General features: G+C 42.7%; 1 protein-coding gene across 3 annotated transcripts in view; it reads left to right on the top strand.

Moving 5' to 3' along the window:
• ttll5 (tubulin tyrosine ligase-like family, member 5) overlaps positions 1-16,558 on the top strand; it is a 48,867-nt gene that overhangs the window by 24,943 nt on the left and 7,366 nt on the right. For all 3 annotated transcript variants that reach the window (XM_085767045.1, XM_085767044.1, XM_085767043.1), the window contains 4 exons: positions 76-263; positions 2,179-2,321; positions 10,145-10,343; positions 14,013-14,221. In XM_085767045.1, coding sequence (XP_085623171.1) covers positions 76-263; positions 2,179-2,321; positions 10,145-10,343; positions 14,013-14,221 — 739 coding nt within the window. The remainder of the gene's footprint in view (positions 1-75; positions 264-2,178; positions 2,322-10,144; positions 10,344-14,012; positions 14,222-16,558) is intronic.

Here is a 16,558-nt window from a genome sequence, read left to right as displayed (position 1 = left end):
CATTGCAGTTCTGACCTTCTTGTTATCTGCTTCGTTCTTATGTTCTCACATTGATCCTATGATTTTATTTCTCAGTTAACAGGAGGAGCAGTTCCAGTAAGCTGAAGTCCAACTCAGTGGGAGCCTTCAAGGAGCTGAACGCCCTGTCTGCCCAGGCCCAGTCCAACCAGCAGGCCTTCATCTCAGCCCTGCAGAAGCTGGCCGACAAGCAGGTTGCTCGCCACTACGCCAGCTCCAGCCACATCAACCTGCTGACACAACACGTGAGTCTGTTGTGTTTTTAACCTCGATAACCCCTTTGCCGAACAGACACCCACCTGGAGCAGGAAGCTTCACTGTGTTCGCAGAAAAAGAAACTATGCTGAGTTATTAAGCAACTGTAAACTGATCTGTGCAGCGTTTCATGAAAGGAAGAAGGATCTGGCCCCTGTGCAGTAGTCTCTCACTGTGAGGTCTGATCTTTCTCTTTGTTGATGTGTAAACCTGGCTCTGACCCCATGCTGATGGGCGGCATCTAGCTGCTCATTCATTCAGCAGACCTGTCGGAGCCGGAGGGTCTGCTGCCTCTTACCGCGCACCTTCCTCCTTCAGCCCTCGGCTCCACTACAGTCTGTGGGCTGTGTGGGGGGGTGGGAGGGGGGCTGGTGCGGGGGCGAGTCTGGAACAGGGGGTTGAAGCTGGCTGGCCCAAACAGTGGTGAAGCCGCATCAAGCCTCAGCTCCGTGTGAGGTCTCATTATCAGATGCACCATGGGGGAGTGATTTCTTTTGATACTTAACAAGCAACCACTTTTTTGTGGTAATTGATGCTTATAAATAGAGGAATGTGGCAAATTGGCACTGAGCAGGGGAGCGGCAGCTTCACTGGCTCCATCACCACCTTCTCCTATATTCCCCAAAGGTTTGTCATTCGGCCTGTGGAGCCCCGCAACCTCTCCTCCTTCCTCCTTCCTCCTCCTCCTCTTCTGCCTCCTCTGCCTCATTTTTTTTTTCTGTCAAAGTTTTTTGTGATGGCACCAGACCACACAGACTGCAGTTTTTATGGCTTCCCTTTGACTCTACATTATTCTGTCAGTCTGAAAGGTGTTTGCCGTATTTCCTATGAATAGTTAATCCTGGGCATGGCAGCAGTTTATTTTTCAGAGTACACCGGTTCACTGTCTTGCACTTAACGGCTCAGAGTACATGTTTTTTTTTTTTTTTTTAAAGGCCCAGAATTTGAAGTCATTAAATCACTTGCTGAACTAAATGGGGGGCTCTGTAAACAAGAACAACACCCTGTTACACTAGTTGACCTTTAAGGTTTGGGTAATTACTCACTCTCATGCTAGGCCACATATATACAATAAAACCAGTGTAGTGTGCTATGACGCGTAAACATAATGTTAAATGTGTATTGTTATGTTCAACACTTCATTAAGGCATCTTTGTAACATTTTGTCTTAGTTAATATACAATGGGGAATTATGGGAAAACATAAAGTACATTGGAATAACTTGTTATTGTGGTATCAACTGTATGTATTCCTTAATTAGACTCAATAGTCTCTAAGGGTGCAGCCACTCTACTTCAATAAGTAACTTAAGGCTGTAGCTGTGTAGCACCACGCTGGTACATTTTTCACGCTGCACAAGGCTTGGCAGCTTTACAAATTTTCCATTGGGCATTTAGTGCGACGCAGCAGGAAATAAAGTAAATAAAACACCACGGCGGTATGATTAATTCTAACATTCGATTACGGCACCGAGCTGAATTCCCAGGGCACGGAGCAGCAGAGAGGTACAGTAGTGCTGATGCGGTTGTAAACAGATCAGTCATAATAGCAGATTCTGTTATAGGGATGGATTTGGTGGTGGTGGTGGTGGTGGTGGTGGGGGGAGTGGAGACTAGCTGTGCCATGTGCCATGTGTACATTTCAAAAAGCTTCCAGATACAAGAGCACAAAGTGGTAGGTCTGTGTATGTAGGGAGGGAGGAAACACAAGCATGCACTCATCATACGTCTCATTTGTTTTAGTCAGTGTTTGAACTGGCTGGCCTGGTAGTGCCGATCAGCGCACATTCAGGTTTGACTCAACAGCGACTTAGCAACTTGTGTTCCAACTTCCTGCTAAGACAATAAGTGCAAGAAATGTGTTGACTTTGAATCAATATTTTAAAGTCTCTTCTTCTGCCTGCAGCTCACCAGTCTGAACCTGGCCAACAGGATGCTGAGCAGAGAGTGCCTCACACTTAACCCTAAGCTGCGGCATGCTGCTGCTGCCACGACTCAAGGGCCTGTGAAAGCTGTTCACACTGGAACAGATCTACTTAGCAGCACAGGGTGAGTCCAGAGAAATGTGACATACACAGGGCTTCATCATCGTATGGCTGATTTTATTCCGGACGAAAACAAATGCATCATTGTGTTTCTTTTGAATATTATGTTTTGAATGATAATTTGATTGTTGGGTATGAAATTCTACACCCACTCCTTCCCCCTCATCCTAATATCCAGAATCTATAACTAACACAGAGAAGATGTGTCCTACTTCACTGTTAACTCCATTCTCAGCTTATAAGCAGTTGAGGCTTCATGTACAATGGACTTTCAGTCTCTGTTTGTAGAAACACGATTTAAGGTGTCCGGAACAACTTTACCCTTTCAGTAGATGTGTGTGAAAACAGCCTTTAGGTGTCAGACTATGTACATAGTGTATATCATCCTGTATAGTGAAGGTCAAACATCCATGTGAACTATCAATTTGCAAAAGGAGATTTTTGAGTAAAAAAACCCCAACTTGAAACAAATCTGTTCTTTAAAAAAAGATCCCTTATATACCACAAAAAGAAAAAAATGTTGAATGTTGGATATAGAAGGTACAGATGAGCTCCATATGAGGAAGATAAAAGTGTCATTTTTGCAACATCTTAATATATTTTCCTCTTTGAAACATTTCATTCTCTGCATCCAGCACGCAGCACACCTCCGCTGCCTTATAAGAGCCGTGCAAGCGCTGCTTTTGGTCAAATTTCACCATTGTGCTCACGTGTACTATTTATTTGCCCACCCTTGAGGCAGCTCGGGGGGAATAGAGCGTTATGGTCTCAATGGGGTTCACTGCCAAGGTAAACAGCATATCTCTCCTTTGAAAGCCTGGAGTTTGAGATGCTGTGCTGATGAACACAGACACGGTCGCTCTTGTTTTCCAGAGTCTGTCAAAAGTTCCTGAACTTTTAAAACACTGTCGGTTTAACTTGTGTTGATTTGGGAGATTGATACGTTCAGGTTTAAAGTATTATTCACTTAGGCCAAATTACTATCCTGAGGATTGTGTGTGTGATCAACTTAACAAAAGTCTTTACTGTAGACACTTAGATTGTGGTAGCCTATTTGGTCACACTCAATAGAACCTAAAGGCTTTTTTAATGGTCTCTGACGACTTTTTAGATTGAAGATTGTTAGTCTTTGGAAAAGGATCGCTCAGTGCCAACACCTCTCTGGGAAAGCTGCTTCACTATGTGCCTGGAAATGGGCATTTTGTTCCCTTTTTAATTGTGTTTTGTGGAGCTAAGTAGCAGCAGAATTGGCAGCTGACTGCCGGGGAGTGTGTGAAGCATGCTGGCAGCTTGAAGCATTGCGTTGGAGGGGTGGTGGAGGTGGTGGAGGAGGGAGGAGGAGGTGGTGGTGGTGAGTGGGGGTGCAATGTCAACACCCACATAGTCTGTCTGCTCCAGGCTCTCGCCTCTGCAGCCATTGAAATTCCTCCCTCACCCCGTACCTCACCCTCTCTCTCACACTGCTCAGAGAAGAGAAGGAAACACAGATGATCACGTGGTGCCCGGCCTCCATAATGAACCTAGCGGCGACTGAGGGTGTAATTCATTCAGAGGTAAACACCAGTGGTCACCACCCTTTTATTTGTCTGTTGATATGTGAGTGACAATCTCTCAGACAGCTTGGCCCTGATCTTGGACTCTGTTTTTCCAGTCCAGCCCTTTCTTGTGTATCGAGCTGTCAGAGAATTCCAGGAATGTCTGGCCTTTTCCCTTTTTTAAAATGTTTTTATTTCCACAAACCAAGAAAGAGAGGTTTAATAGAATTCATAATGATATGGATTGCCTCGGTTAACCTTTCTATATGATCCTGAAGAAACAGAAATCACCTTCTGATCTCTTGTTTCAGGTTGAGAGCTACAGTGTTTTGATGGATTATACATTTCTTCTCTGAATTTTGTCATTCCCTTTAAATATTTCTGCTTTTGCATTTATTGCTCTGGCACTCCATTCATCAGAAAATAAATTTTAGTTCAGCTTCACGTTTCAGCTTTTTTTTATATTTCATGTTAATAATTCAAAGGAGAAATATACTGTGGCTTTTGTAAGAAAGCTTATTTAAAATCTCTCCAAAAAAGACATAGTTCCCTTTATCTTCCCATTTGTCACTGGCTTGTAATACAAAAAGCTCTCTTGTACCTCGGTGCTCCCAGGGCCTTGGTTTGGCGTTCACCTTTTACTGCAGTGAAATGTCTTTAATAAGATATTAGGATAAATTGCCTTGATTTCGCCTCGGCACTGTTTCTTATAACACAGAATTTCCTGAGTCCCCCCCCACACACTTGGGCTGACAGTGTGTGCCAAACATACTGAAACTGTTAAGCACACTGGCTCTTTAAGCAACCACAGGGGTGAAGTATGATGGGTTTCAAAGAGTAGTACGGCTCTTTGAAGTGCTGCTGCCAGGATCTACCAGGTATGCTGCATCAGCACTCTGAGCTGCTCCCTCGCCCCAGTGTGCTGACAACCAGGGGGGCTTTGAACCATACGCCACCTTCTCATACACCCACAGTTAACTCTGGGATCATTTCCGCTGTTGGACCTCCTGGTACATTTATGATGATTTCCATATAGTGTAGTTGTGAATTAATGTGAGCAACAGAGTCAGACATTCAAACGACAGTCCAGACCTCAAAAGCACCATGTTGTGTTTGTAGACTTTTCAAAGTCTCAGTTGTCCCCATCGTTTTAATAAATTGGCAATTTTAACTTTTTTTTTTTCATGGAACTTTTAAATAAGTAATATTTTGGTGTGTTGGTATGTAAATTGGTTCAGTTAGAGTTGGAGATGAGGCTCCAGGTTTGCAGCACTTCACAGGTATTTGTGGTTGAAAACTGATTAATTTGTTTTGAGCTGTGTGTCCTTCTTGTTATACCTGTAAATGAGAACAAACTAGTCTGTCCCCGCAGTGTTACGTTCACTCCAACACATTGAATTGAGAAATACCACAACCCGGCTTATGCAGGGTATTTTTAGTTCTATTCAATACTTTATCAGATTGCTATTTAACTTGGTTCAATTTTGTAAGGACATACCATTCCAAAGGATTTTATGACAGCCCATTTGCTGAACCAACAACCAAACTAATCAGAAAAACTCTGGTGAAAATTTAAGACTTCTTTGATGGGGGGACAAAGTCCCACAAAATTGGTTTGATGTCTTTCTGCCTTTGAATTTTAAAAGAAGAGATTGTATTCACATTGATTGGAGCCAGCTGTGGTAATAGGATGAAGGAGAACCTTTAAGGTAAGAGCAAGTGAAATTCAAGTGAATAGATTTAGGTTATTGAATGGATACACACACCTTGTACAGTAGGAGTGCCTAGAGTTTGTGTATAAGGGCTTTTCTAAGTAACATACTGAACCATAAGGAGGATCTTGACGTTACTGCAGCATCATGACTTGTGACATAATTAATACATTTCCAAAAGTTTTTGAGGACCAAGCAGTATGTGGAATCCAACCTCCAATCACTTTTAGACGTATGCATGGACAAATGTGAGTTGAAGTATTCATGCAGTCTGAGAGGGGAAATACAGTCATATCCAAATCAGAGATGTCATGAAATATAGTTCACAATCACCATGTCATGGTTAAATAATAAATCGATTCTTCAGTTGACAGAAAAATCATTCTTAATAATTGATCATTTTACCATGTAGTCAAGCAAAAATAACAAAAGAAAATTTCAATTTCTCAGGTTCCTGATTCTCAAATGGACAATTTGCTGCTTTTCTTTATTATAACATTCAGTGAACTCAATTGCCATTTATCAAAATAATAAATCAAAGTACACTTGTCATTAATCATAGTAAAGTGAATGCTATTATTAAACAGCATTTCAGTCAGGAGTTTGGTCAGTTTTTTCTACTTTTTAATTTCAGAAAGTCATTATTTTCTCTATATATATCTTTCTATCTTTGACTAATTTGTTGTTTTCTTCTGAACTGGCGCAATTCACCGCAATGTCTCGTCACAATCCGGATGATAATATGCTGTTATAGGCTAAAATCACGAGTTGGCTATTTCCTTGTTGCTAAATCTGATTGAAAAGTATAATTTGATTAGGTTAACCACTACAGGCACAAACACTGTATGTGTGATGAGGCTGAGCCAACCTTGCCATGTGAAGAAATGTCATTCCTCAACAAAAACATAGGAAAAAACTCCCCACATTTTTTCAAATAATGATTTTAATCAAGAATTTAGGTGATTTTCTACGTACATCACTATCATGACTTCATAATCTATGCAATATACAGTGTGTATATACAGTATATATATAAGTATGAATATATGAAATTTTTCTCTGAGATATTACCTCCTCTGACTCTATAATTTTGTTTTTGGCTGGACTGCATAATCGCAAATGTCCATGACCCAGTTGGCTTTCCCCCAGTGGCCGTTTCTCTTTCAAAATAAATTGGCACAAACACTTTCCATTTGGGGGGCATTTACAGCCGGCAGTGTTGCCAGCTTAAGACTTTTTCAAAAAAACAACAGCGGGCAACAAATCAAATGAGTTTTTGGACAAACCTTGGCAACTTTAAAAGAGAGATGGGGCAGCAGTTTGATACCCAGACAGATGCTGTGCACTGTGTTACTTATGAAACAGCAGCCAGCCACTTAGAAATGATTTAGGAAGTTGACATGCAATCTGTGTTTCAGTTTCTGTTTGGAAGTTGTACCATAGCGTGACAACAGAAACAGCGTGACAACAGAAACAGCAAAACATTAAATGAGAGCATCATTAATAGGAATTCATAGGTGCTTGTATTTGCCATCACAGAATAAGAGTAAAACACACTGATAAAGGGCTGAAATGGGGCAGAACGTGGCAGAATATGTCAGGCAAATACGCTCCAACAGTTCTCAACTACATCCTCAATTTGGCACATTGACCATATGTGGTCCAGGAAATAGGTTTTGACCTAGTTTTGGTTCAAATACATCATAAGTTTGATGGTTTTCAAGTTTTAGTTGAAGTGACCTCTGTTGGGTACCTTTGCTTTTCAGTTTTCTAATTAAGGTTGTACCTGGATCTCCTGAGAGCAAATCCCAGAACTGGTGTGATGTCATGATTTTCCAGGTTTTCCTTGGTCAGATTATCCAGATAACTCAGTAAACCTGCTTTCTGGAACAGACCTGCTTGTTTCACCACTAAAATGACCAAAGCATCGTCATCCCTGTTTATGCTACTCCCACAACAAATCCCCAGAAAATAGTCTATTTCGTATTTTAAGGATGACCCTACTCGGTTTCATTTGTTGGAATAAAACATGGTAAACAAACACTGATTAATGGCTGGAAATACCCTCACACTCCTGAGGCGGCTGATGTTTACACTGTGCAGGCAGGGCTGTGAGATACTCTGGCCTGATGTCATCTCAACTCATACCGTCCATTTTCCCACATTCACACTGAGTTAGATTGATGCCGCACATGTGCTCAACTTGCACTGCTGTGTTGTTCTACAGTAAGTTATATCAGCATATTAAAGGATGGTGAGCACAGCAGGGAGTAAGCTGACTCCCACGAGCAGAGGTCCGGCGGGGAGGGAAGTCCCAGATAGTTGGAGCTCCACACATGTGCTGTACTAGTGATGAGAAACTCAGATGTAAAAATGCTCTCCTTTTATTTTTCCCTATTTCATTGGTTACTGTTTTGGACTGGTTCTGGTTCCTCCTGCTTTTAAATCATGGTGATCTGTAGTATTTTTTTGCATGCTGTTGTGTTGACAAGCCCTGTCTGAAGAGATCTCTCCTTTGGGTCTTAAAGCGACATTGCGACATACTCAAGGAAAGCATATGCTCTTGACCTTAGAAATAGTCCGATTTAGACCACATGCTAATAAAATGGTAGCAGTGAAGGTCCCAGTGGTCCGGTGCGCCAACTGCAGCCAAGTTAAAGGAAATGACTGCTGTAAACAAAGAACGAGTTCTTGTTTTGTCTCCTGGCATTGTAGAATCTCTGGCCTTGCGAGGTTCACAGACAAGCCTTTGTTTCCAGGAGCTGAAAAAACTGAATTGGCCTGTGGTCACACCAGTTGTTTTTGCAATATATGTGCCATTATGTGAACTGAGAAATGCATGGGCGGATAGCATGTTCACATGACTTTAAGATCCCTTGTGTCTTTGTTCGGCCACACAGGAGAGGAATATTTTTTTCACTGGAGCGACACAAGATTATTATCCCACACTGTGAATTGTTGTTCAAGACTAATTGAATTCTAATTTTAGAGCTTATCATAGTTTGGTTTCTAAAAATATTGCAGCTATTGTGATTTTTTAGTCTGGAGTGTTTTCCTTTACCCTAGACCAATGGACAAATGTTATTGCATGTAATGGGAGGAATTTCCAAGAACCTTTTTGTCATTAAGACCCCCGAGGGATCCCATTTCTCCAACTGTACATGTATCTCTTGCCCTCTTTTTTTTTTTTTTTTTTTTTTTTTTCATATTTTAACTCGCATCTCCCAGTAGTGCTCTTTATGGCATTATTTTTGGCTGAGGTGGTACATACACAGCAGCACACCAGACTCCACATAGACTCAATTTAAGCGTGTCTGAAGAGAGGCTGGTCACCTCATTGGTTTAGCAGGGGCCAAAAAGAGAAAAAAAAAGGCTGAAACAGGCTTAGTTCTAATGACAGATAATCCAGTTACAAACTCGTGGAGCTCGTCAAAAGGTTTGCTTTCCAGTTTGTGGCTTTGTGATGTGAATGGAACGTGAAGCTCGGGGTGCACTGAGGCAAAGAGGAAAGGTTTTTAGTTCAGCCTGTGTTTGCCACAGGCTTGCCCTCTACTTTGACTCTGATTTGCACACTTTGACTTGAGGCTTCTGTGGGCCCCGGCCGGGCTGCTGTGAGCTGTCTCATCTTTTTTATGTTTCACTGGTGGTTGTTGCAACTCAACACGTGGAGGGAAACGCAGGAGTTAATGAGCTGATAGCACAACTCTGCCTTAGCTGAATGGTACAGTAGAATAAGTCACAAGGACAAGAAGGAAGCAAACACTGTGCTATTGTGGCTCCCGACTGAATCAGTGAAGCTTGCACTAACACTACTCCAGGTAATTATTAGCTAAGAGCTTTCAGTCAGGTATAGCTCCGTTTGAGGGCACAGATTTAAGGAAAGATCCAGTGAGGAGCACAAGATTAAATCTTATCACTTATCCAATGACATTAGAAGGACTATTACATGGAATATTGTTATCATTGTGACCCCTACATGTCAGTTTATGCTGTAGTGCTGTTTTGTCACATTATGCTCTTCCCAGTCCCTCCTGCCATTGTCTAGGTTCTGTGTCATATACTTCAGATCGGTACAGAGCTTTTAACTGGATATGCAAAAGTCTCTGGTTTCTGCTGATGTGAGTCCATCAGTGTGAAGATACGCTATTTCTAAGTAGTCTAATTCTATACCTCTGGAAGGCATGGTCTGGTCGGACCACTGACCAAACCATACCAATAGATACATTACGCTGCTGCTGCTAAAAAAAAAAAAGCAAGTACCGTCTTCTTTCCGACGTTTCCAAAACAAATCTACACAAACGTCTTCATGACAGTGGGAAATGCAGTCTTCATTCCAGCAAAACACCACCGCTTTCGTCCACAGGGGCCGCCAAAATCAACACTAAATGAAAAGTCTGTACAGGGGCTTTAAAGAAATAGTCTTGCTATGAAAGTGGTATCAACCCACTCATGTAGCTCCTAACCATACCATTACCATACACATGTTATTATCATTTTCCAGCAGAGAGAGTTGGTTTGTGTGTTTGTTGATTTGTATCTCTTACTTTTTCACTGACTTCTCTTCATCTCTGCTCTTCAAGTCCCAGGCCCCTGAAGGAAGAGGAGGGTGTTTGGGATGGGCAGCTGCAGAATGCCTACAGCTTGGTGACGGGGGTGAACCCCCAGCAGCGCTACCAGCCCACCCAAGGAAGCTACCAGCTTCAGTTTGCTATCCAACAACTGCAACAGCAGAAACTCCAGTCCAGACAATTCCTGGACCAGAGCCATTGCAGACACCAGGTATATACAAATTATTTTCATGGTGAATATGATGCTTTAAAGATCACATGTATCATTTGTAAAGGAAACCTCGCCAGAAGTGTCCACTCTGCAAGGTAAAGAGAACTGGAAGAGGTTAACTTCAACTTTTTGTCTACAGTGTAGATGAGTTGTTACTTTGAATCACATGGACTTTAACCCAGATCCTTGGTGTAAAAATGGTTCCCTCCTCGCTATTGTCCAGAGTGTTTAAAGCTGTCACACCAGGTCGCTGCAACTTTTTGTTGACACTATTCCTCAAAGTTGGTTCCTATAAAATGTTCAGACTTTTTTTATGTTTTCCTAGATTAGAAGTATGAGGGTTAAGTGAAAATATGTTGTTCAGCTTCCTTTGTTTTTGTCTTCATTTAAAATCAGCACCGCATGAAAACTGAGCGACGTGTACAAGAACTATTGAGTTATAACTCAGGAAAACCCTCATATTTGTGTCTGTACAAAATATCCCCTTACCTAAGCACAATGCTGTCCAGAATAGTGCAAAATACTCCCACATAAAAGGGAAAGCTTTCATGTTAGCATTTACAAAGCTATTCCGAGAATCTCTTTCCAGACCACTTAACAAAATGGTGTTCAGCGGCAACGTCTTTCTCAACAGAAGCTCATTCCTGGAGAGTCAAACATGACTTCTCGCCCCAAGATTACAGTGTGTGGCTGAGTGACTTGGTTAGGCTTATATATTGGAAGGTGAGTAATGAAGGAATGCTGCCCATTTGGGCATTAGTGAGGCACAGAGTCCATGAGTTTCAAGTCTTACCATTACTGTACAGCTTGTATCAGATTTGAGCTCCATTTGTGTTCCCAGTACAGCACAAATAAAATTTTGGGAGATGACTTTCTCAGCAGTAGTAATGTAGCGACAAAATACCTTTTAGCCATGGCTGACTAGCCGTGACAGATGTGATTATTTGGCTGTTTTTAGAAGGAGATTAGAAAGGTAGAGAGGTCTCGGTCATTTCGCACAGCGTAATTTTAATGTTTAGAGAAAAAAGATAGGCCCTCCGTCTTTCTGTGCAGTTGCTTTGAAAGAGGATCTGAACAGGAAGAGTGTATTTATTCATTTTCCAAGGGATTTTGTACAGGCAATCTATGGATGGAGAGAAATGGAGACACCATGGGACAGTTTACAGGGTGGAATGATTGGATGCACCCGCTTTTTTCCGCTCGGTCCTGAGTAATGCAGTTACTCTCACGTCACTGTTTTTTCATCATCTTGGTTGACCCTTAATTAATGCAATTGAGGTGATATTTCTCTTGGCTTGGTCCAGGAGCCTTACGCAAGCCACTTCATGAAAGTAATCCTTTGCCTCTCTCGATTCCATTCCCCTTCTCATTTTGTCTCACGGTTTGAACGGCTCCCTCCTCACCCCATCTCACCCTTGTAGGTAGGGTAGGGGGCTCAGACAGCTGGAGGGAGCCAGGGTTAGCGCCGCTACTCCTCCACACTGAAAGGAGCCAGTGGAGGTGCTTCAGGCGCCTGATAAGAAAACCTCCTGGACGCCACCCATTTGAGATTTTCCAGGCAAATCCAACTGGTAGAAAGCCCGGGGGTCGACCCAGAACACACTGAAGAGACTACATATCTCATCTGGCCCGGGAACGCCACAAGGTCCTCCAGTTGTAACTAGAAAGCGTTGGTTGGAGGGGCATGGATGGATGGATGGATGGATGGTTGGTTGCATTAAGGTCTGTATGTGTACAACACATTACGCACAGTGCTAAGACAGAGTCATCCACTTGTTCAACCCTCTGAGGTCATAGGAAGGCTGACTCTGTATGTGTCTCACTATCAAATCAAACCACCCTCCCTAAAATCCTGGCTATCCATCCCAGTTTCCTCCACCCACATGGGTCTCTTTGTCTGCCTGAACTCACCTTCCTTGTTTTTCTACGTGGGGAAAGTGAATGAATGTATTTGGAATAACTGAAGATACAAACGGAAGTGATTCACAGAGAGTGGGTGCTCATGTACATATATGTCTATGTAGTCCTGTGTGAGAGAAGGAGACAGGGGGCTGCTCTGGAGCTCCAGTCCACGTTCCAGTTACTGGGTGCAGACTGCGCGGCTCCTCCACAGCCTTGGCCCGAAGCCACCTGGCAGGCAAAGAAAGGTGCCCTTCCTGGCCCCGCTCAAACTGAATTGCGGCCATAGGCCTCGCAACCTGGAAACTCAGCTTCTCATTTATCAACACACAAGTTACATCAGATATTCCCTGTCACACTGCCGGCCCTTTGAACGGCTGCATTGTGAAGCTGGAAAACCATTAGCTTCTTAGATAGCCGTATAAAGCTGCAGAGAAAATAGCATAGACATGATATGTGGAAGGAATGTATGCAAAGCATTCCCCAGCACTACAAGGACAGAGTGAAATGTGGCTCTAAAATATTATGTCAGAAAGAAAACGGTATTTTCTCCCTTCCCAAGCCTTTGAAGAGATCTTGTATAAACAAATAAATAATGTGAAGAATTTGCTTTTCACTGCAGCCAACTGCAAAAAATGTTGAGCTTGTTTTGATACTGGATGGCATTTCAGTAATATCTGCACTAATTCATGTCAAGCACTTTGATATTTCACCTTAATGACAAGAGGCCACATTTTTTTCCCATGACTAACCCGTTCCAAATGGTATTACACTTCCTTATTCCACTTTTGGAATTGGGTTTGATTCTTAATTTGTCTTAAACAAAACACAGGTGACATGACCACATAGTTACACATTTACTAGATTTTATTCATGATCTAACTTCAGATCTTTTCTAAAGCCACTTCTAAAAACACTCAGAATCGGATGTTGTCATGGACATCTGGATTCAAAGCAGCTCTATCTCCTTCATCTTGGCTGTCATTACCTTTTTTTTCTACATCTGAGACCTGATTTTTAATTAGGATTACATAATAGGAGAGGTTTTGTCAGGAGTAAGTTTACAATTTGAGGCAAATACAATACGGAGCTTCTCAAAGTATTGTATTGTATTAGTAGTACCCTAGTCCGTGAAGGTTCTCAGTCATCCAGGTCATCTTATTCTTGTGGAGTTTTAATAAAAAAGCAACTGGACTTCTTCTCTTGGGGAAGAGAGAAGAAGTCCAGTTGCTTTTTTACTAAAACTCCACAAGAAGTAGTACCCTAGGTTTTAGAACGAGTATGGTCCAAGAACCGATCCCTGTGGAACGCCGCTCATGACACCTGATCTGATACAGTTGCTTTAGTATCAACATGTTGTAAATATAATATCACTAGCACCACTGTGGTCTTATGTCCTATTTTTTGGCAAGCTTCAAGCCTTTAAAATCTTCTCCTTTATGTTCTTTTAGTTAATATATCAGTAAGTATTGTCTACTGGTCAGTGTCAAACAATTATATAATGTCCCAGTGCCCAGTCATTGTTATAATGAATATCACATGGTCTCAGCAAATATGTTACTGCATTCAAGTTGTTTGATAATAGCATAAGAAATGGTCAACCAGTGTGCAGTCACTGTGTAACTACTCTTACAGTGCTCTCTCATTTGGTCAAATCAAAGATCTACATGTAACTAAGTTTAAACTGAGTATAAAAAGTCATTTTTATGCTTTGTTAAAATGTCTTATTGTTCTTTACAATAAACAACTGTTGTCTTTTTCGTCTCTTAGGCTCAGTTTCCGGACCAGGCAAGTGCTCCACACACTCAGGCTCCCACAAACTCATCCAGCTGCCCTCCATCCAGCTTATATGTGCGGCCCAATCACAGCCACGGCCACAACCACATCCAGACCTATCTCAGTCCTGTTCTCGCCCCAAAGCCACCCAGCAGCGCCCGAGAGGGACAGATGAGGAAAACGGCAACAAAACGCCTCATCAAGTAAGACCAGACTTTATTCCATGTTACGTAAATAGAATGTAACTAAAAGTTTAATAAAGTGACCATAGAATGTAATGCACGCTAAGCGGTTGCAGTGCAGTAGTGCTGATTGGGCCCTGCTTGAGGAGCGAGGGTTCATGGGATCGGTGAGTTCAACAGGACACGGCTAATGCTAATGAGGGTTTGAATATGTGCTGTAGTGGAGTGCTCCCAGTCTTTTGGCCGCGGGGTGTATCTGCCTGTTCGGTAAACAACCTCATCACAGGCCTGATTTCTACATGAACCGTAAACACAACGTGGTTCAGTGGAAGGGCCTGGGCTCCGAGCGCTGTTTAAATCCTGTTTGGTTTGGAGATAAGCTGAAGAGCACAGAAGGGAAAATAAAAGGAAAAGAGTGAAACTGGGCAGAACTGCCAGCTATTTCCCTCACTTATTTTATGACTTTATTACTGCAACATCTGGCCAAATTACACAACAACAGCAAACCTTTGTGATCAGGGCATGATTGTTACAATGTATGTGTTTTTAGTTAAGCTCATGGAGCAAGTCGCTTTCCTTCTATCTGGCTGTTTCTTTTCTCTGTGTCACGTAATCCATTAACGGCCACTTCACAGGCCTGAAGTTGAAGTTTAATGTTGAAAGCAGCAGGTTGCTCAGCTGATGTCTTAACGTTCAGTCGTCCTCCTCAACTGGACAATTTGTGGCTGGTAAGTGAAGAGTTAAAAGGGCAGCAGCACAGTGTAGAGGTTGTAGAGGAGGTTAGGACAGCCAGGTAGGTGCCGTGTTTGCTCCTGTGTGTGTGTGTGTGTGTGTGTGTGTGTGTGTGTGTGTGTCTGCCTGGCAGTTGCTGTGTTTACCCTCTGCATGAGGAATTCCAGAGCCCCCTCACACTCTCCTCTGTCCTGCATTCTTGTGGTCGACCAGTGTGACAGGGGAGAGTGTGGGAAAAACGGAAGCTTCGGGACCAAAAAATGCACCGATGGAAACAATGAAAAGAAAGAATAAAGAGAGGGGAAAAGAAAGAATGACAGAAAAGTAAACCCTGTCCAGGAGAAAAGGAGATGATTGTTTGCAGAAAATGGTGGGATAATAAGTTGCTTCCCTTTTATTTCCAGGGCTCGTTTCAGGGGCAACTCAATACCTCTGTTATTGAGGCACATCTGAAATGCATCTCAGCATAGGCCTATGCTCCTCCAACTTATAATAGAATCACTGTGCTGGGTGTATTCACACAGTTCAAGGTTATCCAGCCCTCCAAACACCTTCCTCCAGCCAGCTGTTGAACTGTGACACTGTTGTTTGATACAGATTTACCTCCCTGTTCCTCCCATGAGTAACACACCACTGATGATCTGACAGTTGTAAGCTGACCCTGTTTCTCAGAGTGACATTTGGTTCTGGGTCTTGTTTAGCAAAGGAAATAGAGGGAAGAGTTTCGTTGAGGCGGCCAAATGATTTCTTCTGTCGCCCCGCAGGACAAAATCCTACCGGAGCCCTATTCAGTCGGTCGGCTTTGTTTAAAAAGTGCCGACTCGAGCCAGTGATTCGACTGAGTGACGAGTCAGCATTCTGTTTTATTTATAGATTGATAGAGCTTGGCAACGTTTTTGAGTGACGCTGCCTTTGTTCTGGAAGCTGGGCTAACACGCGGTCCACTTGCTTGAAGCGACTGCGCCTCATGTTGGTATCACACTGAGCAGGGCAGGGCTCTCTGGTCTATCAACATACCACAGCTGCCAACTGGAGGGGCTGCAAGGACTCAGATTGGTATGACTTCAGTGAAGGCTTTGAAAGGAGCAATTTGTAACACAAATAAATGAGCCTGTTTGGTATTTTGTTTGCAAGGTTTGGCTAGTCGCAGCTGTAACTACGGAAACCCAGGCTGTCGTGTGGCATTACTAATAGGGTGACAATTACAGCAGCACCATTAATGTCAGCCTCGCTGCTGCTTTCACTCCCTATTAATCAGCCACAACAGTAGTTATTTTCACAGGATACTGTATACACACAGAAGCTGCCAAAAGTGTGTTTATGGTTAAACTTTATCCCCTTTGGTCAGTCCGAGTAACATTAAGACGCAAGCGGCTACCTGAAGGCACAAAAAGTAAAGCTGCACATCAGCCATGTTTACATAATAACTCCAGCTCTCTGCCAGCAGTGTGAAATCTTCAACTTTGGGCTTATATATCATCTACACATACTGCAAGTTCAGATTCAGTTCTCACCTACAGCGTTTCTGGCTGCCGCCCGGCTCTCAGAGTGACGGAGTGAGAGACTGTTGACAAAGAAAGTGATGTGAAGAACCCGGAGGTCAAGTTTTTCTTTTTTTTTCTTCTT

The sequence above is a fragment of the Trachurus japonicus genome, chromosome 22 (genome assembly GCF_045865225.1).
Source record: "Trachurus japonicus isolate A0001 chromosome 22, Traja_1.0".
Classification (NCBI taxonomy): Eukaryota; Metazoa; Chordata; class Actinopteri; order Carangiformes; family Carangidae; genus Trachurus; species Trachurus japonicus.
This window is presented reverse-complemented; position numbering and strand designations above follow the sequence as displayed.